Consider the following 25,471-nt stretch of genomic DNA (forward strand, 5'->3'; position numbering starts at 1 on the left):
TAAATAATTCCATTTTTATTTATGTGCAAATTAAAGATACTTATAAAATTAACTACAAAATGTTTGTATCAAGTAAAATTATTTGATAAACATTAAATAAACATTGGTTGTAAAATTACTCATCTGTCTAAAATAATGAAATATTTTTTTTTTAAAATATTTATTTATTATTTGTATTTATTTCTTTTACCCTTGAAAATGTTGCTAATTAGTGACTTTTTCTGATGTAATTTGCAATTAACGTATTTTTTATTAAATATACTTGTACGTTTTATGTTGTTTAACTTATTAATAATAATAATACAAAAATAAATAAATACAAGATATATAAACACATAGGTACAATTATTTAAAATAATTGTTATCATAATTTACATTCTAAATCAATACAATTAATACAATAATACTAATTAAATGCAAAATATGTATTAATAAAAAATATTTATAAAAAATTAGTAACTGAATAATGCTGATATGATCTTTTGTAATAATTTTCCTAATTTATAATCATAAACCATACATTTTATAAAAATAAAACCCATTCAATTTATTTTATAATATATTTAGACAAATATATTAATTCAAAATTGGAATAAATAATATGTATATTACATACAATCTATATTTTTAAGACTGTAAAAGTTAAATAAACATATTAAAATTTTTTATGTATTTAATTAAACCTTAGTAATTTCAACTTTAAAATTTACATTAAATAAATTATTATTTTTAACTTAAATGAACAGATACATTATAAAAAAAAGTTGTACATGCGATAAGTAAAAGATACAATACTGAATAAGACAGATCAAAAAATAATTTACAAATCTAATTTTGGCCTATACTGAAGTTTTAAAGGAGGTTCTCTGAATCGCCATCTTGTTACATATACAAATTTAAGAGTGTGGTCTTTCCCCAACAATTCATCATTACACAAGATGTCAATCTGAAAAAACAAATTAAATATGCAAATATTATTTTATTTTTTTTTATTAGCTTTTAGAAAAAACCATTACAGCTCAACAATTATGCAAAAATAGCAATACAAGTATACAAATATGAACAATATTGTTTGAAATATAGTTAAATGTTACTAACGTCTCTGTATTTATCTGATCCATCAAGTACTTTCACAGCGATGAACTTTTTAAGATGTGTAATAGTGGCCTGAGATGACACTCTTAGGAACTTTTTCTTTAATGACTTCAAGTGTGATGCAACACATTCCAAACCGATATTTACCTTCATAAAGTAATTATAGTTAAAAAAAATAATAAGAAGGAGTTTTAATAATAAGTTTGATATTAAACATAACAAAAGGGTGTTACTTGTTCATCTGTTCTATGGTAGTCAGAATCTGCTGCTGCTTGATCTTGTGCTGTTTTATCATCATCAATTTCAGTACCAGCCGGGACTTCTTTAGGATATGGTAAGCCTCTGATTCTATAAAATTCTCTTTCACGCTTTGTTTCATCTAATTCAAAATTAAAATGTTTTATACTTTTATTTATTATTTATAATTTTCTAGGTTATTTCTTTAGATTTATATACCCAACTGAAGCCCAGGTACTAATTTAAATACAATATCCTGCATCGTACGATCAAAACTTATATACTGCAATGGATGCGATTGATGTATAACAATTTGACAAGTAGGACAACTGTTGTTCTCTTCTAAATGTTTCACAAGACAGCTTTTGCAAACTAAAAAAAAAAAATAAATAATTATAATGTTAAAAATATAAATATTTTAATATAAAATGTAGGTACAAACATGTATGTAAACATTCTGTTACAGTCGTAGCATCCACTAAATACCCTCTACATATTTTACATGTAATATGACAATTCAGAGTTTTTAATTTAATCAGTTTTTCCATTATTTTCCACAAAATCACAAGTTAAAAAATCGTTTAATAAAAAATGTCAAGTAGGATAAAATGACCATTAACCATAAATAATAAATATTATATTATAATTACTAATGTTATCGAATTTAGAATTATTCACAGTTCTCACTTTTTAGAGATAAAGATATTCTCGTTATCATTTATCCCTGTGAGGGAACGGAACTAAAAATAGTGTTGCCAACTATCATTATTAAAAAGAAACGATTTTACTGATAATGAGTGTTCTAAAAAGTTGTAGTGATCCTATTATTTATTCTATGGATGATTATATAATATTTTATTCTGTGATTTTACTGTCGATATTTGATAATAGAATTCATGGTTGTTTTTGCCTGTTGGCTGTATTATATTGTTTTGAAAGATAATTGAAAATTGAAACTTCAAAATTTTTTTTTATTAAATTTGTGGAATTATGTAAAAAAATGTAATGTATAAAACAATAAGATTATGTGACTATTTTGAAGTATGTCAAATGAGGGAATACATTATTAAGAAATACTATTGATCGGGATCAATTTAAAGGTAAATGTACTAATATTTTAAAATAATGTTCATACTTGCCTTTATTCTATAGGTAATTTTTACTATTACTATTCATTAAAAATCCATTTACATCATGTTTATAATAAACAATAACAATTCAATTTTAACTAATTAATTTTCTAGTTTTGATTTTACCTAATACATTAAATTGTTTTACTTTTTTGTACTTATTTTTATTGTATTTCTAATAATTAAATACAAAATCTGAATTCAAAGTGAATTTCACATTTCTTCTATATAGGTAGTGATTTAAATTAAAATATTCATTAATAGGTTCATTAAATGGTGGTATGTTATTAAAAATTAATTTAAATAATATTATACTTATGAATTGTTTATGCTGTGTTGCATAAAAAATAAATTTATAAACATTAAATTACTTTTTTGGACCTATGCAATTCAAATTTGGGGATGTCCTAAGCCATCCCAAAATTTGTACTATACAAGACTTCCAATCCATCACTCTCTGTATTATCTCTTTTGGATCTTTTAATATGTATCTAATTGCACACTTCAAAATTACTTTACAATAGAATTAGTAAATCAATTAGCTACAAAACATTATAAAAAATGTGTTTCAAATTTCAGACTTGTAACTCTTTAATCGATTAACTTGCATCCAATACACTCCCTGGAAATCCCCCTAGTTGATTTCAAAGAAAATGGTGTTAGGATGTGTTGGATGATTAAATCGGTATATTTACCAATTATAATTAACCAGAAAATAAAATAATAATGCTGGGTTCAATAACTTGATGTATTGTTTTATATGTATATAATATCAGTAGCATAGCTATGGGTGGTTTTAGGTGTTTAACCTCCCTCCCCACATTGACATTTTCCCCCCTAAAAATGTATTATTTATTATTTATTATTTATTAACGGTAAAAAATTTGGATTAGACACCCCCCCCTCCCCCCCTTCTCATTTCATAATCCTGGCTATGCCACTTTATAATGTTGTCTAATTTGCTCAATATGTCTCAAAGCATAGGTAGATAGTGAATATTTTTTTATAATATAAAAAAACATTTTAATGAATCAATCACTATTTAACTAATGGTCACTTAATCATGATTTATGGCTATGAGTTAAATACATGGTGAACCATTGAATTACTAAATAATTGCACGTTAAACTCGTCATTAATGCATTTAATACATTTTAGTTCTTACCAATTAACTAGTCATTAATATAAAAAAAACAATCACTCTAGGCACCTATGTTTCATTTCTGAATTTCACATAAATATATTTATTATTATGTTGGTATATATAATATTTAAATTACTATGTAGAATATTAAATATAGTTTTATAAGTATAACAAATAATATTAATTAACAATTTGCACCTATATTTGATTTTATAAGCTAAGTAATTCCATCAATTTAAATTTGATTGCTAGTTATTTCGGTAAATAAAAAATATAATTTAATTTTTGTTTAGTGTGTAATGGAAGAAATTGACATAAACATACCAAAGATCCTTTCATCACTCAACATGGATGCAGACACAGAAATTGTCTCAAAGTTGGCCAACTTTGATTGCAATAGTACAGATGATAATGTAATGGAAATATTACATAGTATAAATGGAATTGGATATGAAATTGATGAAAATGTTTATTCTTTACCGAGCATGTCTGTGAATAGATTGAATGAGCGAAAAAAACAAATAATTACAAGTCATCATGAACTTGCTCGTAGATATTATGATAGTCTGACATTTTCTAAAAGACTGCAAAAAAAATTATCATTATTAAATAATTTATATGATATACTTCATACGAAATACTACTTATCTAAGGTGATATTAAAACTAATTTTTTCTAAAAATACTTTTTTTTAACAGATGCATCATTTTTTTTTCTATAGGAAGATAAAAGTGTTCAAATATCAATGATACCTCAGAATACTGTTGAAGAGACCATTAAGCCAGTAGTAAAATTAACTGGACAACAAGTACTTATACAATTAACAGTGAAAACAGGACTTACAATGTTTTTCACATTGTTAAGACAAAGTTGGGAAAATAAAAATTGCAATGGTTAATTATAATATTCTTGATTATTATTGTTTTATTGATATAATGTTAATCAAACTTAATTTATTTTTATAGACATAAATATTGGTTTAGAAGTACTTAATACAGCACTAACACTGATGAGAGAATTAAGTCCACTTTCGTTAGGTAGTAAAGCTGAACTACCTCAACTTGGTTTAGATTGTTTAGATAATGTAACGCATTTTGTAAAAGAATGTCTAAATGCTGATTTCATACAAAATATGAATGGTGAAATTATATTTTATTAAACTATCATAGTTTTTAACTTTTAAATTACATTTATAACTTTTAATTTGTGCAGTTAAAGAACAACTTGCAGAATTATCATTATTATTAGCTTATCAGCGAGAATCTCTTATTTATTTATTGGAATGGATTGATATGGCTTTAAATATTGATGATATTTGTTTGCCATTTGAAAAACTTTATCGAGTTTTGGAAGAAATGTCATCCATATTAACTTTTGCCTTCGGATCGGAAGAATTTGAAAATTATAAATCTAGAAATCGTATACCATTACAAGATGTTGCGTTATTGTTAATGAAAAAAGTAACTTTTAGGCCTTTTAATAATATATTGTTTATTAAAAGTTATTTAAAAATAATTTTAGCTTGTTAGTTTTGGAGAAACTTCTGTCGTCCGTACTCCATTAAATCAGAATTCTGCTGAATTACCACAACCTCTAAGTGAAGTATTTATGTGGGGGAGTAATTCTTCAAATCAACATGCGGAAGGAGCAACAGAAGTAACTGATATACCACGACTCGTTAGATCTCTATCAGATGTACAACAAGTAGAGGCAGGACAATATTGTACATTTATTATAGATACAAAAGGTTGTGTAAGTGCTTGTGGAAAAAATAGTTATGGTCGCTTGGGATTAGGTAACTCATCTAATCAACCAGTCCCTAAACGTATTAACATAAATTGCAAAATTAAACAAGTATCTTCATCAAAAGGCTGTGATGGTCATTCATTAGCCTTAAGTGATACAGGAGAAGTATATAGTTGGGGAGATGGTAAGTTTGATACATTTATTGTTACATGTATTGAATTGTTATTTAAGTAGATATTTGATGTAGGTGATTATGGAAAATTAGGACATGGAGATGTTGCTACACACAAAGAACCAAAACTAATCCAAGGACCATTTATTGGTAAAGTAATAGAATTCGTTAGTGCTGGTTATAGACATAGTGCTGCAGTTACTAGTGATGGACAACTATACACTTGGGGTGAAGGAGATCATGGTCGATTAGGTATTTTATAAATAATATGCATTGTATGATGTTTTAAACATAAAATAACATACATTTTTTTAGGACATGGTGATTGTAATCCTAGATTTATACCTACACTTGTTAAAAGTTTAAGTGACATGCCAGTGGGTTATGTAGCTTGTGGTTCAACTCATACATTGGCTTGTTCACGTGATGGAAATACCGTTTGGTCTTTTGGTTCTGGAGATAATGGAAAACTTGGTCATGGTAATACAATAAGATTGTATAAGCCACAAAAAATTGAAGGATTGCGACATTATAAAATTAAAAAAGTTGCCGCTGGAATACATTTTTCTGTTGCATTAACTTGTACTGGTGAAGTATGTACTAAAATTTAAGTTTTCAGAAGTTTGTAATAATTAATTAATACAATTTCCCGAAAAATAAATACTACAATAACTTTAAATTATATTGGTGCCACCAGACATGAATAATAAAAAAAAAAAAAAATCCTTAATAAATAAAATGTTTAATGTTATATTAATATTTCATTTGTTCATAGAATATTAATTAATAAGTAAACTTTTACATCATTAATTATAATTATATGTTTGAAAAAATATGAAAATATGTTTATAAAACTGTAGGGTTATGGGTGAAATTGTATTGTTTATTTATTGTATTGATTAGGTATTTACTTGGGGCCAAGGATCAAATCTTGGATGTGGCTCCTCAGAAATAACTCTGTTCTCACCAGCTGTGGTTGAAGATCTTATGCAACAGATGATTATCGATATATCTGTTGGCGATTCTCATTGTTTGGCATTAACAAGGAATTGCGCAGTGAGTAAAATATACATATAATTTTTAATTATATATTTTGAGAGCATAGTTTTTAGTATGTTTTTTTTTATTAGAAGATTTAGTCTTTTTATGTATACATAATAAGGAAGAAAAATATCATAATAAATGAATGAAGTATGAATGATAGAATGGAATAATTTTGTTGATTTCAACCGAATACATGTAATAAAGTTTTTTTGATTAGGTGTATGCATGGGGTTCTAATGGGAAAGGCCAGTGTGGACAAGGTCATTCAACAAGTCCTGTAAGTCGTCCTAGCAAAGTAATTAATTTGGAAGGTAAACAAATAAATCAAATTTCTGCTGGAACTTCACATAGTGTTGCTTGGACAACGTTACCACCAGACAGGTATCTATATACATAATACAAACAATAAATACTTATTGATTAATGATTATATAATAACAACAGTTAGATGCAGGTGGATGATTTTGAGTAGATAAGTCATAAGTGTCTTTGAATTTGAAAGTATCTCAGAATAGTAGGGTTGGGTGATTATTATTTTTTGGAAGTTCTAGCATTAATCTAGTATAGTTCAAAATTTAAGTACTCAAAATTGCTCGAGTTTTTGAAAATTTCCTGCTTGCTCAAAAATTGACGAGTTTCAACCTTCTTTTAATTGGTATTTATATCGGAAATACTGAGGTTTCAAGATATTTATAGACTTAACATTTATTTACCAAGGAATTAGTTGAGTATAGTATATTCGTCGTGATTAAAGGTACATAAAAAAAAAAAATTGTGGATTAAAGAATTTTTTCAAAGTTGAATATTCGCTTTACTATAAAGTAGGAGTCGGCAACCTTTTTGTTGTCATGGGCCAAAATCTAAATATAAATTTTTAACGGGTCACAATTTCAATACATCTTATTTTATTTTAACAAAAATTTAATTCATTTCAAATTTAGTTTATTTAAGTTCATAACTGTTAGGTTTATTAATTTAACAAGGTATCTACAAAACAAACAACGTTTTAACCTTCAAATTCAAGTCCATATTATCTTAGTGATTTTTTTATGTGACAAATTATACATTTCACTCCAGGGCCACATAAAATTATTATGAGGGCCACATGCGGCAGGTTGCAGACCCCTGCTCTAAAGAATAATCATTGTTACTTAAACAAACAATTGGATCTTGTTTATATTCATTAACCAATATGCTTTAAACATTTTGTTAAAAACTAGTCTAGTAGAGAAATGCAGTTTAAAACAAATTTTTATAAGTTAGTTAGATACAGAATGGGATATTAATTGTGTCTGCAAATATTAACTTTGAGGGAGCTATTCTTTTTAGTTTTCAAAGGTTATAATAACATACTTACCAACACCAATATAATTTTTAAATAAATATCTTGATATCCCCACTATTATAATATTATATTTTCTTTATAATTGAGTAGTAAACAGTAGGTACATTAAACATAATCAATACAAGTTAGTAACATTTAATTCTAAATATTTCTGTCGGTTCTATAACTTAAAAAAAAACATAGTACATAACTATGTTATTATTGTAGAAATATGAAGCTCTTATTCGGAGTTTGTGTATTATTGCCACATAAATATATACACAATTTGTGTACAAACAAAATAAAAGAATTGAGTCCCCCTGTATTCTATTCTAAGGTTAGATTAGGTTGCTTAATTGCTGGAATGGTATTGGTATTGAGTATACTTTCTTGATTAAGCGATTAAACGTTTTGATCAAACTGTTTTTGGTAAAAAAAGTTAAGTTTTAATTAGTTTAATTGATTAACATTTGTATTTTTATAACTAGGCAAACAAATGTATGGCATAGTCCTTTCTGTATTGATTTACACGAAAGTACATTTAAGTGGTTAAGACAGTTTATTGAAAAATATTGCGAACAAATTGAATCTCATGAATCTACACCAAATGAGTATGTATTTATTTATTTTTTTTAATGTTACCTTCACATATAGTAAATAATTTTTGTTTTTCATGTTTTTTCATCAAACACATGTTTTTATGCTATTTTGATGTTAATTTGTTGACATTATATTACCTTCTGTAAAGTTTAAAAAAAAAATTAAAATAAAACTATAAATCATTTGTTTTATTTTGATAAAAATAAAATAAAACAATTTAAAAATTATTAAAATTTAAATTTCTAAACTATACTAAATTTTTCGTGTGATAATAAATAATTGTCATCTATCAATTAAATATATTTTTGGAAAATATTTACCTTGTTTGATGAAATAGATATTCTGAACATGTGCAAACTGCTGAAGTTTAATATTGTATATTAACTATGTAACTATGTATTATTATATTCCAATGTAATGAGTAAATCAATTTTTTTTTTTTTAGTATAAATGAAGAAATGTTAATTTTGAGTCTAAATATGCTTAATAATCATTTGTTTTTTGCCCGTGTATCTGGTCATAATTTTTCTAAACTGCTCGGGAATGAAACTAGTCAGCTTCGTACACTTCTTTTAAAGTAAATATTACTATTTAATTTGTAACAATAAATGAATATCAGTAAAATATAACCAATATTACATTTAGACTCGTAGATTTGCAAGTAAAAGAAGTAGTAGAAAGAAGTTTAATGGATTGCTTATCTACTGGTGCATCACTTCTTTTACCTCCATTATCTGGGCGTCTAAATATTCTCAAATCTCTTCTTGCACAAGATACAAATTTAACTATAGGACAAGTAATATTAATTATATATATAATAAGTATACAACAATTTTTATTAGTATTAATTTTTTATTTTTCAGAAACTGCTTTTAGATGTCACAGTTTCTAGTCTAAATGATAATAGTCATATTAGTTCATTGTTTCGAGTTAACTCTATGGACCTTTATGAAAATCGATATTCATCAATTGAAGAAGTTATGAAGCTGCTATTAAAACATTTAACAAATAGTACTGTAAGTAAAATGTTTTAATAATTTTAATTTTAACAGATATACAATAAATAGCTGCAAATATACCATAAACAATTAACAATAAATACTACTCTGTTAAAATAAATATAAATTAACGTGGCATTATATATTTTATAAGAATAAATAAACTGTTCTTTTTTAATTTTAGTGTTTAATAATTTAACAACGGTTTGTAAATTGAAATATACATTTTATTTTTAAGGTAACTTTGTTGGAGTCAAATAATTCCCCTACATTTAAAAAAGTGGACAAATTGGATATGATACTTACTTCCCTTCATAAGTTATTGTTATCACATTTATTGGCATATAATATAAAGTCATACCATTTTAGTAATGTAAGTATTAAATTTTTTTTTCAACTATTAGAGTATTTGCATAAATAAAAAATATAATGCCTATTGCATAATATATATATTAAGGCAATTTTTTTTTTTATAGAAGTAAATTTAGGTTTTGTTTTAGTTATTAAATAATTTTACGAAAATTTGGATTAAAAATATCTCAATAGGTATAAGCATTTATATTAAATTTTAAAAAAAAAACCAATCGTGTTTTGTATTTTAATTATTGTATTTACTAAGTATCTTTTTTGGTTTACATTGTAGTGCTGATTTCATCAATAAATCATTTTTATTTTTCATGTCGGATTTTTGTTAGTTATATTAGTGTAATGTTTTAGTCAGTGGTGTAATTTCAGTTTTTGTGATGGTGGGGAGGGGGTATACATTTTGACCGGCTAACCGGCCCATAATAAAACTGGATAAGAAAACCCTTGCCTAACAATTATATTTTCATCTCAATAAAAAAACTTCTTACAACATTTTATACTTAGTATCATTGGCATAAATAACCCATTTTTTTTGAGAGATAGCAATGACTAAATAATACATATATAAGTAGAGGGATACTTAAATTATTACCTATTTGCAACTATACTATACTCCACCTCACAAGAGAAGGATCTCTTTTAACAATGTTGTTACTGACAGCGTTCAACGGGTCGGGTCACTATTTACCATAATTAAACATAGTTTGTAGTTGTAGTGCTATACAACGCTGCTGCCCGGAATGTTTGAGTGAAGGAAATAGTGCCCTAGGTCGTTAAATGCCGTCAGGTACATTGCGAAACAAGTTCCTTCTCTCGGGGAACGGAGTATATATGAAGACTTAGTTTGAAGGGAATTTTACCACAATTTATGTCCTATTAATATAATATGTACAGAGAGTAAAAACGTATTTGCAAAAAATTAAACAAAACCAGTGTTCGGAACGTTCACTAAAAAAATGAATTCGTACACGTTCACGTTCAGTGCTTAAAAAAGGAACTCGTTCATGTTAAAATTCATATTTTTTCCAAATTTTTCTATGATAATATGAATGTATTTATTTTGTTGTTCATTTAGTTCATTTTATTTTATTTTTATATATCGTTTAAATACGAATACAAAATCGTGGAAATCATAATATTATTGTTGTATTATGTCCAGGCGTGCCCACTGGAATTTCATGTATTTTATTTTTATAATTCGTAAAATATTATATATCATAATAGTATTATCAATCAATATTTATTAAATACATTTGAACGTATTAAAAATTGTTCAAATTCATTAAGTATATAAATGTCATTTACGTTCACAATCTATTTGAAAAAATCGAGTGACGTTTACATATTGTTCACTAAATATGAACGTGAACGCGTTAATGGACGTGTTCATGAACGACGTTCTTTTCAAACACTGAACAAAACATACAGTAAATTTTTAAATATTTATTAATATACGTGTTACAAGAGTAATTTTTCTATTATCTAATATACATAAATTAGAAACTGTAGGATACAGATACTCTATAAATATTTACGTATTAGCAGGTGCTACGACTCATGGTTAAATTTTATTTAGCAATGATATTAATCATGTTTGAGGGCCTGCGATCCAAAACTAGCCCGACACCAGCCCATACCCAGTCTGATAGTGACCCGCTAATTACAAGGAGGTGGGCAAATGCCTACTTCCCCTACCACAAATTATGTCACTGGTTTTAGTGCCAGATGAGCACTCAATATATTAATACATCAAAAAATAACTGTTGAAATATTGTTGAAATATTGATGAATATTGTATTATTTTTTTAGTCTTGTCTTAGTATGAATCGCCTTTTTGTTAATCATTTAGAAGCATACTTATTGTTTGCCAACAAAATATTTACTATGGCCATTGATTCTTATAAAGATGAACATCATCTTTTCTACAACGGTATGAAGTTTAATAAATATATGTACGTTTAATACATTAAAAAATTATATTTATTAACTATTAACTTGTATTTCAGCTGTTTTATCTTCATCAATAGTTGGAGAAACAATGATTAATACATTGAATTCATTAACATTTTTACAAAGTGAACACATTCAGCCTCTTATAACATCTTTAATAAATACAGTTCAATCACTTCATACATTAAACCAAAAAATGTGTTCAAATGGTATTAGTATGGTTATATAATATGCTATACTGAGTGTAATAGGAATTAAATAATTTTTGTTCTAAGCAATATACTTCTTTTTTTACATAATTTACATACAAAACAATTTTTAATTTTATATTGATAGAAATTTTTTTGAAAAATTCAAAATAGCCATTTGTGAATCTAGTTTTTAGAAAAATGTTGATTGAAAAAACTTATTTAATTCATAAAGGTATTTTTTTTAGAATTTTTTTTAAATAACTATTTTTGTTAAGTAAAGTAAAAATATTTAAATTCAAAAATTATAAACTTTTAAAAATATTTATTGAGAATTTTTGAATAGATACTTGTTCAAATCTAAATATTTTTTAAAATATTATTATTCAAATTAATGAGTTACTTTTTAATTTGAAGTCTTAAAAAATCACCAAAAATAAACCACTTGACTAGGATAAATGTTTATACAATTAAAAGTTTTCTTTTTTTTTTAATTTACATTACAATCAACTTATGAGGAACATTGTATTACATTTTCAAGTTTTTGACCAATTAAAAAATTTTGTATCAACTAATTTAAAAAAAAATAATAAAACTCGAAATTTTCTCATGCCTATAAGTAACTCAGAAAAAGTCAACATTTTGAAAATGTTATCTTGTTTGAAATTTCTATTATAAACATTAAGTGAAAATTTCTTCTATATTCAGTTGTTTTTTTAATGTTACACTAAGTGTTAAAATCTCAGTTTTTCCTTAATTTTTTGTTTGTTGTTCCTGATACTTTTGAAATCTATTGGGAATTTTTTTATTTTCGACCCCCCAAAGTACCAATTACATTCACTTAGATACTAGAAAAGATCCTGTTGAAGAAAATTGAAGCATGTTCACTGTCCCAAAGGTGATGACGGACACAAAAAAAATTAAATATTTTAAGATCAATACATTCATTGCTCTGCTCAGAATCTAAAATGGTATTCTATATGTGAAGCGCGAGTGTTTGTAAATTACATAGAAAAAAACATTTAAAAATATTGATTTGAACAAAAGTTATTTCATTTGTCTGGTTTTCTGCTACACTCTGTATATAAGTCTAATATTAATTGGTATTGATTATTGGTATTTAGATCCTGAAAAGATGAATGAATCTGTATGGTTTATTGAACTAGAATCAGCATTTTGTTTATTAATTGGCCAGTTAATAAGCTATGGAGTGATAAGTTCACCATTGTGCCCATCAGAAATATACAATGAACGTTGGTTAAAAAGCAAATTGTTTTCTTCAGGAATTGAAAAATTAGAAGATAAAAATATATTTGGTAAGAGTACAAAAAATGTATTTGCATTAAAAATATCCATATTGAGCTTTTTCTTGTACTTATCTACCGGGTACTGAACATAAAAGAACATCACTGTAAAATCAGTGCATTCATTGCTCCCCTCAGAATTTAAAATGTTATCAAACATGAACAAATTTAAAAATTTAAATTGCCTATTAATAATTAAGTATTATATTCTGTTCAAGTTAAGAAACATAGTTGGTGGCCTACTTGTGCACAGTGGTGTAGCAATACTACACGGCAGGTGTACAGATAATTGACTGGATGGGGGTGACAAATAGGTATGCGTGACTGTGGCTCAACGAAAACTGGTCATTGACGACTACGTTTCTTAATTTGAACAGAATATAGTTTGAAAATTTTTAACATTCCAGTGTATGGAATATAATGATGTAAACAATGGTTGAAAGTTTCTACATTTACTATATTTTGAATTATAAAAACTTACTTAAATCATTTAACGGCAAATAATTATTTTTCATTTTAATATCCTATTTTGTCATAATTTTTATTTCAAATGGTCCACAAAAAAATGTGTGACTTGTATTTTTGATGGTTTTAAATTGCTGAATGATCAACATATGAGATAATAATATTCCTATTTCAATCCTTTCTGAATTACAAAAATAAAATAAAATTGATATTGTCAAAAACTAATGTTGTGTTAATGATCCTGTTTCCCTCTATTTTCTGTTAGTTTTTCCCAATTATTATGAAAAGTACTGGGATTTTCTATTTTTGACATTGTAACTACCTCCACCACTATTAACTAAGTGACATTTTATACCAGAAACACTTTCAATAGTCCAATTTTGAAGTTGGAGCCAATTTACTGATAAAGAAAAAAACTCTTACTTCCCTCGCTCTGCTATCGATAATTATATTACTCTATAATTGCATATATTTAAGAAATCTGTAATTACAGAAAGTATATAATCCTTTTCTTGATTTTTTGTATTTCAGATGATATAGAAGATCGATTGAAATGTATTATTATTCAAGGGTTCACTGTATTGGAACATGAACTACATTTTATACCTTTACCATATTTAAGTTTATTAAAATATATACTATGTGATTATGAACAAAATGAAGATAATTCCATATTAGCTATCTGCAAGAATTTTAAGGATAAATATGAAAGTTTCTTAAAAGACAATAAATATAATATGATAGCACGTTTAACATTACCATTGTTTTATATTACATTGATAAAAATTGATGGTAGACCTCTTAAAGAGTTAGTATATAATATTTATATATATATATATATTTGTGTTCAAACTATACTCTAAATAAAAAATTATTTTTATTTGCAGCTTAGTGTTAAATAAAAAACTTGTTTCTATAATAAATGAAATTTGCATGAAGATGTTTTTTGCTATTGTTAATAATAATACTGAAAAATCTGCCACATTTTCTGAAAATAGTGAGTATTTATGAATATCTAAGAAATTTATTTATTTATAATGTTGTGTTTATTATACTTTCAAGGTTCCCCGAATTCTGTAATGGATGAGTACCTGTGCTTAAATATTTCTAGTAAATGCTGTTTTTTGTTGACTGCAGTTCGTGGAATGCATAGCGATCCATCATTACCTAATAAACATCTTTTAAAAGAGTATGAATTTTAATATTTAAATAATCTTAAAAAATGTAAAACATAAAAAGGTGGGTAAGTAGATGTCGCTCTACTGTACAGTAGGTTTAGGTTACAAGTGGGTCACTGTAATGGATGGTGTTAAATTTGAATTCAATGATATAATATCATTGTATAAGAAAAACGATTCTGAGCGAAAACGGTCAGTCAGCCTATGATATTACCAAGTATATTTGATGATATTAATGTGAATAAAGTAATTTATATATAACATATTTATGTAGAGCCTAAGAGCCTTGTTTAAAATTTTCAATCCTTAGCTATAAAAGTTAAACTTAAATTTTGTAGTTAATTAACTACAAAATAATTATTAAATTATAAATTTTGTCAAAATTTGAAATTTGAATGCTTATAAAAAAAAATTGTGCCTATGTATTTTTAATATTTTTCAACTGCTATTAGAACGATATATCAGGAGCCTTATATTAAATTTTCACGCTTTTTTATCCTACAAATAAAATTTTATTGATATTTATAGATAAAAAAACTAAAAAAATTTTAAACTGACAATGTCCGTAAACAGCTCTAAAAGAGTCAAAATATTTTCTAAATTTTATCGTGTATAGAAAATGATAATATAAACGTTCAGTAAAATATTCAAGTATCTACAGTCGTTCGTTTTTTAATTAAAATAAAATAAGAAAGTGAGTAAAAGTGAATATCAAATGTTGTAAAAATATGAATTTCAAACGCTCATAAAAATTTAATTTGACTTTCTTGTAGACATTTTTTTTTTGATAAAGGTAGACAAACATATGGATAATCTTGTATTACATTTTAAAATCTTAGATTTAAAAAGAAAAATTTTTATGAATTCTCAACTCAATATAATTTGCTAATTTTCGTGATTTTTCCGTATTTTGTCAAGATTTGAACTTTAAATGCTTATAAATAAAAACTGTGACTAAGGATTTTTAATTTTTTTCATTTGCCTTTGAAACAATAACCTAGGAGCCTTCTATTAAATTTTCAATCTGTTTTACCCAACACATAAAATTTTATTGATATTTATAGAAAAAAAAAACTAAAAAAAATAGAAATTGAAAATGTCCGTAAACAACTCAAAATAAGTCAAAATATTTGGAAAATGTTATGGTGTATAGAAAATGCTAATATAAACATTCAGTCAAAATTGCATGTACCTACTATCATTTGTTTTAGAGTTACACCAAAAACCAAAATCGATTTTCTCAAAAACAGATTTTGCGTAAAAAAATTCCCGTTTTCCCTTAATTTTTCTTTTGTTCTCCATGTCGCGTTTGAAAACTACTGAGAAATTTTTTGACCCCCCAAAGTACCAACTAGATTCACTTTCCTATCAGAAAAGTTACTGTTGAAGAAAACCCAAGTGCTTTTACTGTCCTAAAAGGTGATGACAGAAAACAAAAAAAAAAACACATCATTGTAAAATCAATACATTCATCGCTTTGCTCAGAATCTAAAAACAACTTCCATAATATTTATAATTGATTTACAATTCTGGGTCAAAATTATCATTAACTTAAAAATATAAAGACATCAAAATATATTTATGCATGTCATTAAAATGTTTTAAAATGTATTAATTGTTTTTTCTAGTGATTTGACTGCTGCTAATAAATCTGTATTAGAATCAGTTTTAGAGTTTGTTTTTGATTCTAAACAAGCTACCAATCCGTATGCATTAATACAAGCATCAGAAGTAGAAGAAATCAGAGCACATGTATGTACAATTAATTATATGCAATATAATAATTTTAAAAAAAAATTACAATTTAACCTTAGTATAATAAAAGGTGTTTTCTTTTCATCCAGTAAAATGTATAGATTATCAAATATTATAATATATTAATATATTATCAAACTCATACGTCACTGTATGAAATTATTTTGTCAATTGATTAACTACTTCATGATGAATCTAGATAAATAACTTTTGAACCCTTAATCATTTTATGAAATTATTACAACATTTTATATTGTATATTTATATTTTTACTATCTATCTATCTATATTTATATATATAATGACTTGTTCTGAGTGATTCATCATCGCTTAGCCGAAACCACTGGACGGATCTGGCTGAAATTTGGCATATAGATAGCTATTATGACGTTTTTGGAAATTCAATCCCTAAAGGGGAAAATAAGGGATTGTAAGAATATAACAGTGGTGCCATCTATCAAGCAATATCTTAATTAAATGTATAATATTGGTTTTAAAATACAAAACGTACGAACTTGATATTTGGAATACTTAGTTCCTCTATTGATCTAGATATGCAATCAGAGAGGATTTTCTGACATTCACTTTTTAAAGAGGTGATAAAACAGGGATCTTAAGATTCACGGTGGAAATTGAAACTTTTTTTTGTTTATTAATAGTTGCCTTTGGTTGCAGGTTATATATGCAAATTATTTCACAAAGCTAGGTACAATTACGCCGGGTTGTCTGTAAAAATAAAATAAAATAACCCCCTAAATTATATTAATATATAAATATTAAATACTCCCAAAAATTTGGGATGATCCAACTATGACTTCAATACTATTTTAGGTACACTGTTACAATTTTTTTTTCAACTACAAAGCTGTAGTAATATAGGCTATATTTTATCTCCTATCTCGCTGTGTCCGCAATCTACCGCAGGTGGATTGCTTACCTGATAATATACTGTTCGCATAACTAATAACCATGAGTGAAATTCACGGGTAACGCCACACGGGATCGCTGAAAATTAAAATATAATATGATTTTGCTTCCATACCTATGCATAGCGAATTACACCCAAAAGGAGTTAATTAATTACAATTTTTTTTCCCGGGTAAAGCCGGGTTTTTCAGCTAGTTTTACATTAACTTTTTTTTTCAATGTACATAATAGGATCGATTGGCAGCCTTTAATCGCATTACAAAAATGTTGAAAATTATTGATTTTGTACAAGACTCATCCAATCATATCTCATTGAGTCATATGTGTAAGGTAAATATATGAACTATCTTTTATTTTTAATATTAATTAATGTTTTGTATTAAGTATTAAGTCATAATGATATTTTTTATATTAATCAATAATAGGTATTTGAGGCATTTATTTGTGGTCTTTTGGAGTTGTACCAGTCACAATTAATCGGACATCATATTATTGATCATTATTATTCAGCTATTAATACAGTTCCAAGATCAATTAAAAGACAGATTCAAAATGCTGTTCTTAACATTTACAAACATTTTGAAATATATTTAAGAATGAATGTTGCGACATCAGAATTATTTTCTATTCAAATATGTATTCTTTCATTACTCAACATGCATTTTACATCGTCAGATTTTGAGTATTTACTGTCAAATAATTTACCTGAAATGTTGGTTAGTACTTGTAAACTTCATGTTCCATTTATGTCTACTGATCGATACTCATTAGTAATAGTAAAAATGACAAGTAATATTTTATACATTTTGGCAGTATCTGGATGGTATGTTATTTTCATAAAATATTGTTTTTACTTAAATTTATTTATTTAGTTAATATCATTTTTTTTTTTAGCAATGCAAATTCTAGTTTTGAAAGTATTAGAGCTGTTTTTGTGAATGTACATAATCTTTTAGATATACTAATAAATTCAAGACAATGTTCTATTATGGAACAAACTTTTTCTGAAAATCCAAATAATATGCTAATTGAAGGGTAAGTAAAGCAGTACTTTTATCATATAAATTTTATTTTTAATTAATAAACCATGTTATTTTAAGGATAAACTCACCAGATTCATATCCAGTGCAAAGTTATATTTGTGATTTATTATCGTTTGTTTTACAATGCACATCATTTTCTCCTTTATGTATAAGTTCTCATCAATGGACCGAAACTCTTCTACGCCTAGCTCAATGTTCTAGTACTATGTTTTTAGCAGAACATTTTCGCTGCAAACTTTTAATTTTGAGATTATTACGTCAAATATTGCCCTATTTAAAATCATCCAATAGTGGTCGTAAAAAAGTATGTATTGAAATATATTTATTTTAATTAATGTAGTTTTTAATTTATAGTTTTCATAACATTATAATATCTTCATCTGTTTTCTTTTTCTGCATGATTTTCTATGAAAAAAAGTTATTGAAAATAATGTAGTCTATTTGAGTTTAAATTATAATCATTTTCTCCTTTATCTTTATATTATTTATCCGGTCAGGATTTCTGACTTTTAATTTCAGGAATTAATTATTTGAGTCTGTTAGTAATCATTTAATTAACAGATGTAGGGATTAATGATAAGTATATCCACTGTGCAATTATGTTGTAAAACTTACTATTAGTATCCCAGAGACTTAATAAACTGAGTTTAATTCTTGTGGTCCGAAAATGTATCAAGATTTTTCTCCTGAAGCTACATAAATTAATAAACATTCTATACCTAACCTTCTATAATGAAACATATATTGGGAGATAGCCTTAACTTATATTATTGTGCATAATTATGTCATTTTTAAAAGTAATTTTCTTGGCAAAACTTTTTGCGGATATACAAGAAGTACAGATGATTGTATGATTTGTTGAATCACTGATGTTTTGAATATATTTAACTTTAGATTGTGAAGACACTTTTTGAACAATTGGGTACTAATATGTGGTTAATTCCACAAAAAGTTGAAAATATAACTGCATACTTGAAACAAGAAGACTTAGATAAACAAATGGGTAACATATGTTTAAATGGTAAGAAATTATTTAATTAATTTTAATTCTTACAATTTGGTAAATTTATACGTTTTTTTAGATTCAAATGATAGTATGAGTAATCATAATATTGATATTGGTGAGTTACCATTTTCATTTCACGAAGAAAAGAGTTTCAATTGTATCATTGAAAATAGTCATACAGTTATCCATGCTCATGGTGGAAGAGCTTATGCTCTTGGATCTACTCCTTTTGAAAGTGGTAATTTTAAATATGTTAAAATGTAATTAAAATGTACACTTTTTATTTGGTATTTAATTATACAATACTTTATAATTTACTTTAAATGATTTCTTTGTATTTAAAAAGTGTGCTTTTTTATAAGTAGAAATATTTTTTTGATACTAATAAATGTATTACTATACATCTGTAAAAGCAATTTTTGTGCATATATTTTAAATGTATAGATCATGAGATCATAGATGGAAAAAAAAACATTTTGAATCGCACATTGATATATCATAATATTCACATTTGTGTTTTAAACTATTTTGTTTGTAATTAGACCTACAGGCTAAAATTATTTTATTTTTATTTTAGGTGTTTATCAATGGAAATTTTTTATTTTGAAAGAACATAAAGGCAACGAAGGTTCGTGTATTGGTATATCAAGATATCCCATTAAAGATCAAAATTATAGAACCACTTCTGATATGTGGCTATACAGAGCTTATAAGTATTTATTCAAGTTTCATTTAACTACATTTATTTGTATACTTGTAATTTGTTAGTTGATTTCATTATAATCAATATGTTTCAATTTGTTTGTAGTGGTATTTTATATCATGGTGGTCAGATATCTCTTGTACTTAAAACATTTACTCAAGGTGATTACATTACAGCAATTTTTGATACTGAATCAAGAACTCTTAGTTTTGCTAAAAATAATGATTATCCAGTCGTAGCATTCCAAAACATAGATACAAAAACAAAGCTTTATCCTTGTGTATTATGTTACAGTACTGCCGCTGGACAAAAAGTATAACACAACTTTTATATATTTGTTTAAAAGTATTAATATGAATTCATATATTATTTTAGATTAAAATAAGTGATTATAGAGCCGAGCGAAATAAAAACACTGAACTTTTTGCTGGAGAACCTTATTTAGCACCCATGTTTACATGTATTACTGAAAATTATATTACAATAATACGAATATTGCATAACACTGATCAGTGGTTAATTGAGGTAATTATTTGTTATTAATCACACAAATAATATTTGTATTAACTGATATAATTTATTAAATTTCCAAACTTAGTGACTTTTATGATTACCATCATTATTTGTTTTGATCTTTATTTTATTGGTATGAAAAAATTATTATTTTTTTATATTATTAGATTTGTTATAATAATCCTCTTTCAGACTAAAACCATGTTATAAAGTTAACACGTTGACTGCGCACTGACGCCCATTGGCATCATGAGGATCAATCAGCCACGCGTTTGACGCCATTTGGCGTTCAATATATATTTAAAGTAAATGTTTATTATTCCCTATGCGTGACCAAATGTTACTTTATTATTATTTAGCGTGGATTAAACACATGTTTTAAAATAATAATAAATTAAGTATGACCATATAGGAGCAGTTTCTTTATGTTATTTTTAGAAGGCTGTTGTTTTTCCTTTTATCATACGCACTAGGCAAGAACTGTAAAAAGACGTACGCAATCAACGTGTTAATTTCAAAAATATATTTCAAATTTTATTGTTTTAAAATTATTATCTAATTTATAATAATTTAATAGGTGAATGAGTGTATCTTAGAACAACTTTCATTTTTAAAAGGAGTTTTACCTGAAGTACGTTTCAAAGATAGAATATTAGATATATCTGGATCTATTCAAAAAGAACCAATTTGTGAACATATTGAAGAGGTTGATATAAATGTTTTATGTGAAAAAGTATGGCCTGCATTAGCAGTAATCGGAGGCCTTGATCGTGGTCTAAGAGTAGATGGAAGATGTTATGATTTGGATCAAAAATCATTTGGTACCATAATGGGAACTTTAAAAAAAGGTTTCACTACAGCAAAAGTAATGCGGGAAGACAAAAATGATACTGTCAGGTTGTGCAAACATTTTAATTCATATTTTAAGATATACATAATTATGCCTACTTAATATAAAGTACACATAGCTATCATAAAATATTAAATACTGTACCTTACTATATCCTGAGAATATTTATTGATAAGTGTGTTGTTGATACAGACAATACAGTAATGTATATATTTTTGTTTTATAGTGATGTATTATTTCAATCATTATTACCATGTAATAATATTAAATTTAATCCTACACGATTGGAACATATTCCAGCATTATTATTGTATTCTATTGGGCGATTGAGTGGCATCACAAATGAAGTATACCTATTTTACAAAGTTCAATAATATTTCAGACTAAATAACTAAAATGTAATTTTAGTTGGTGCCTCCAAATAATTCTCAAGTTAATAAAACATCTGATAAATGTCACGAAGAAAATGCTGTTGATTCATTGGATTTGTTCTCTAATCTAATGGTTATGAATATCTTAGATCAATTATCAGAAATAAATACTAACCCATCTTCAAGTAGTACAAAAGATTTAGGAGTAAACACTTCAACCAAGTATGTATTAATTGATTTCTCTAATACTTAATAATAATTAATAATAATTATTTCATTTTATTTTATTAATGCAATTTGCAGGGACTCTTATAATGTTTCTTTAGCTGATGAAACTAAACTATTTAAACTGTGTGCATTACAGACTAATGCATTAAAGAGTCTTGAAGTTATTATGACTAGTTCTATGTGTGTTGATATATTAGTCAATCCTATTTCTTCAAAGTCGAAACAATCAATAGATGCTAATAAAAATGCAATCTGTGATAATAAAAAGAAACGTGATAATATTAAGGAAAATGATGCTATGAATAACATTCTAATGTTTCTTTTCAGGTAAATAGTAAATACTAAATACTATACTGTAAAAAGACTTAGTTTGTCTATTATTATTTTCAAAATGTATAACATATTATAATTCATGTTATAGATGTGCTTTTGAAAAAAGTTTATGTTCAAAGTATTTAGTTATTGAAACAGATATGATTGAATCTGAAAGAATATTAAACATACTTTACAATAATTATCTCAAAGAATGTGCTGAAAATAAATATAAAATACCAGATTTACAAAATCGTTTAAAAACTTTAATAAGTTTTCAAGAAAGTACTAATGTGAAACGAAGAGAATCTGTAAATAACTATAAAAAAAATTACTTATAGAATTTTAAATTTTCCTAATTCTTAATTTTTAAGATTTCTGGGGAGACATCTAGAACTACTGATGACACTCCAAGAAGAATTGGAAGATCTCGGCGTAATATGTTACATCGATCAAACACCATATACATATGTCCCAATAGTACGAATAATACAAGTAATACAAATAATACAAATAATATTGTTCCTAGTGAAAATAGGGAACGAATTCCGTCCATAGCAATTCCTCTTATCGAAATGGGATTTTCTACTAGGCTAGTTCAAAGAGCTATTGCTGCCTTAGGTATTTATTTAAGTTTTCCTGATATTTTTTTAATATTCTTTAGTTTTAAAATTATTGTTATTTTTTTTAGGTAACATTTGGGAAACAATGCCACGTAATGTAGCTATAAATAGTTTAGCAACTTGGATGATAGAACACCCATGCATACAAGAAACTAATTTTGCAGGCTCAGATAGTAATACAGAAACTAGAGTAAGTTAAATCAATAACATATTTTAACTAATATTAACCAAGTATATTTTTAGCTACTGCATCCTCCAGCTGTTAGAATGCCATATTATGGCTCTCGTTCAGAACATCCTCTTGATGATAGTCCTTTAGATTTAGCTCCACGAAGACTGATAGCTCCTAGAAGACGTCTTAGAGAACTATCTACAGACCACACAATCTATAGAACTCCTAACTTACTGGTAGATGATGATATGACTGATGATCCTATGAACAGAGCTATTGCAAGCATGGTTTCAATTGCTTCAGATGTGGAGCAACCTGAATCTCCGTCGGTAATTAAATATATCTAAAAATTATGTTTTAAAAAGGGCAGATGCAAGGGAGGGTATGTGGGCCGGAGTCCTTACCACCATTTGGTACTATTTCAAAAATTCTTTCTTTTTGATGTTTATGGTTTAGCAGTTTTTAAAGGTATGACTTATGAGTATTTAATTTATATTTATTTGTAGGGCCAGATTTAGTTTTGTTTAGTTTTATCTAATTTTATGATATTGCAATAGCGAAACCTTTTTCTATTGCTCTGCAACTGTCATATTTTTATTAAATACTAGCCGACCCGTCACAGCTTCGCCCGTGATTGGTTGTTTATTTTGTTTTCGGACAATGATAAGTATAATTTTGTATTCAAATTTTTTTGTTTAATGTGATCGGCAAGTAATTATAAGAAACGGTTAATGAAAACGTATTGAAATGTTTCTAGCAGTATTAATGGTAAATATATTTTTATAGCAGAACCCATGTATTTCATTACCCGTAAAAAATCGCAAATCTTAAAAAAATTATGATTGCTCAACTAATTTTGGGTGTAATTTACAGCAGCCTGTAGTAAGTGCCACTCAGCCACCCTGGTAGGTAATCCGACTACGTCGGATCGCGGACAAAATGCAACTCTTTCACCAATCACCTTGGTAGGCAATGTTCAATAATTCAAATTTGATGCAAGCTTGTACCTGATTTGCCCAAATAACCAATGGCGACCAATAATAAATAAATACAAATTTGTACTGTTGACTGTAACCAATGGGAACTATTAATAAATAAAAATTAAATTTTCTATATGAACTTCAATGTCCCTGTTTGAGCACCTAATTTAAATTCGAATTTTTTTTGAATAAATATATGGCCTGTAGATAATTTGAATTTGAGATCACTGATATATAACATAAAATATGTAGATACATATTTATTTAAACATCTTATATTGTTAAAAATGTAGTTTGCATTTAAATAAATGTAAGATTACTGTATAATATTATATGTATTTAATATTTATTATTTATTTAGGAAACTCCTCCACGTATAAATACTCCAAATTTAGAAAATATAGAAAATGTAGAGATATACAATCCTTTTCCACCTCGTGTTGATGGCGGGGTTTTGCCTTCAATGAACCGAAACTCAGGATTCAATGTTACAGAGCTTCGAGTACCGACCGAGATAATTGATTCTGAACCAGAAAGTTCACAAATACTTAGATCTAGTAAAGACTTAAATTATGAGATAATATATAAATTATACTTAAATTGTATTTATGTATTGCAGCTGTTAATGCCTCTTGTGTAAATTGCCAAGAAAAAATTGAAAAATTAAAATCTTCTGATTTTGTCAAACTCAAAAAATCTCTAACATCTGATTTTACTCAAGGTATTTTCATTTTGTTATATTTTATAGATTAAATACAAACTTTGAAGGGGAAAAAGGGGGGCTTCGATCCTACAAAACTTAAAATGGAGAGTTTAAGTATTTTGTTACATAAAAATTGAATTAAGGACAAGTAGTTTATGAGTTATAAGTTTAGACAAGCGGAGTAGTGGATAAACATTTTGCAGGGTAACCTCGTACCACTTCACTCTGCCTATCTTAACTTTAAATACTTTAACTTTAATATTAATTGTTTATATAACTCATAAACAACTCGTCCTAAATTTGATTTTTATGAATCAAAATACTTAGAAAAATATTCTGCTGTG

At 26.3% G+C, this 25,471-nt stretch overlaps 2 protein-coding genes across 3 annotated transcripts in view; one reads left to right on the plus strand and one right to left on the minus strand.

The window, feature by feature from the left end:
• Positions 1–597: 597 nt before the first annotated feature.
• LOC132948129 (polycomb group RING finger protein 3) lies at positions 598–2,004 on the minus strand. The gene is made up of 5 exons (XM_061018455.1): positions 1,775–2,004; positions 1,552–1,704; positions 1,329–1,474; positions 1,099–1,242; positions 598–946 (listed from the first exon to the last, which is right to left on the minus strand). The coding sequence occupies exons 1-5, from the start codon at positions 1,878–1,880 to the stop codon at positions 821–823; spliced, it is 675 nt and encodes a 224-aa protein (XP_060874438.1). The 5' UTR covers positions 1,881–2,004; the 3' UTR covers positions 598–820.
• Positions 2,005–2,216: 212 nt separating this feature from the next.
• The window catches only part of LOC132948046 (probable E3 ubiquitin-protein ligase HERC1), a 38,849-nt gene continuing 15,594 nt past the window's right edge, over positions 2,217–25,471 (plus strand). Inside the window, exons 1-41 of one of the 2 annotated variants that reach the window (XM_061018311.1) lie at positions 2,217–2,432; positions 3,900–4,259; positions 4,328–4,499; positions 4,572–4,745; positions 4,819–5,066; positions 5,128–5,536; positions 5,600–5,776; positions 5,840–6,117; positions 6,428–6,580; positions 6,786–6,949; positions 8,381–8,503; positions 8,938–9,069; positions 9,138–9,288; positions 9,356–9,508; positions 9,729–9,863; positions 11,666–11,786; positions 11,863–12,015; positions 13,119–13,310; positions 14,295–14,571; positions 14,651–14,760; positions 14,826–14,952; positions 16,570–16,693; positions 17,855–17,953; positions 18,049–18,446; positions 18,518–18,658; positions 18,724–18,970; positions 19,561–19,687; positions 19,749–19,910; positions 20,250–20,385; positions 20,481–20,688; positions 20,751–20,900; positions 21,466–21,785; positions 21,965–22,085; positions 22,147–22,331; positions 22,413–22,664; positions 22,759–22,960; positions 23,024–23,270; positions 23,341–23,462; positions 23,516–23,773; positions 24,786–24,981; positions 25,044–25,145. In XM_061018311.1, the coding sequence (XP_060874294.1) occupies positions 3,906–4,259; positions 4,328–4,499; positions 4,572–4,745; positions 4,819–5,066; positions 5,128–5,536; positions 5,600–5,776; positions 5,840–6,117; positions 6,428–6,580; positions 6,786–6,949; positions 8,381–8,503; positions 8,938–9,069; positions 9,138–9,288; positions 9,356–9,508; positions 9,729–9,863; positions 11,666–11,786; positions 11,863–12,015; positions 13,119–13,310; positions 14,295–14,571; positions 14,651–14,760; positions 14,826–14,952; positions 16,570–16,693; positions 17,855–17,953; positions 18,049–18,446; positions 18,518–18,658; positions 18,724–18,970; positions 19,561–19,687; positions 19,749–19,910; positions 20,250–20,385; positions 20,481–20,688; positions 20,751–20,900; positions 21,466–21,785; positions 21,965–22,085; positions 22,147–22,331; positions 22,413–22,664; positions 22,759–22,960; positions 23,024–23,270; positions 23,341–23,462; positions 23,516–23,773; positions 24,786–24,981; positions 25,044–25,145 (7,600 nt within the window). In that variant the 5' untranslated portion in view covers positions 2,217–2,432; positions 3,900–3,905. The remainder of the gene's footprint in view (positions 2,433–3,899; positions 4,260–4,327; positions 4,500–4,571; positions 4,746–4,818; positions 5,067–5,127; positions 5,537–5,599; positions 5,777–5,839; positions 6,118–6,427; positions 6,581–6,785; positions 6,950–8,380; positions 8,504–8,937; positions 9,070–9,137; positions 9,289–9,355; positions 9,509–9,728; positions 9,864–11,665; positions 11,787–11,862; positions 12,016–13,118; positions 13,311–14,294; positions 14,572–14,650; positions 14,761–14,825; positions 14,953–16,569; positions 16,694–17,854; positions 17,954–18,048; positions 18,447–18,517; positions 18,659–18,723; positions 18,971–19,560; positions 19,688–19,748; positions 19,911–20,249; positions 20,386–20,480; positions 20,689–20,750; positions 20,901–21,465; positions 21,786–21,964; positions 22,086–22,146; positions 22,332–22,412; positions 22,665–22,758; positions 22,961–23,023; positions 23,271–23,340; positions 23,463–23,515; positions 23,774–24,785; positions 24,982–25,043; positions 25,146–25,471) is intronic. The other variant, XM_061018310.1, reaches the window with a different exon arrangement.

The sequence above is a fragment of the Metopolophium dirhodum genome, chromosome 7, assembly GCF_019925205.1.
Source record: "Metopolophium dirhodum isolate CAU chromosome 7, ASM1992520v1, whole genome shotgun sequence".
In the NCBI taxonomy this organism is placed as follows: domain Eukaryota; kingdom Metazoa; phylum Arthropoda; class Insecta; order Hemiptera; family Aphididae; genus Metopolophium; species Metopolophium dirhodum.

Coding starts and splice junctions, on each gene's coding strand:
- LOC132948129 (XM_061018455.1), bottom strand. CDS start 1,880: ATGGAAAAACTGATTAAATTAAAAACTCTGAATTGTCATATTACATGT. Junction 1,475..1,551: donor AGTACCTGGGCTTCAGTTGG/GTATATAAATCT, acceptor ATTTTGAATTAG/ATGAAACAAAGCGTGAAAGA. Junction 1,243..1,328: donor ACCATAGAACAGATGAACAA/GTAACACCCTTT, acceptor TACTTTATGAAG/GTAAATATCGGTTTGGAATG.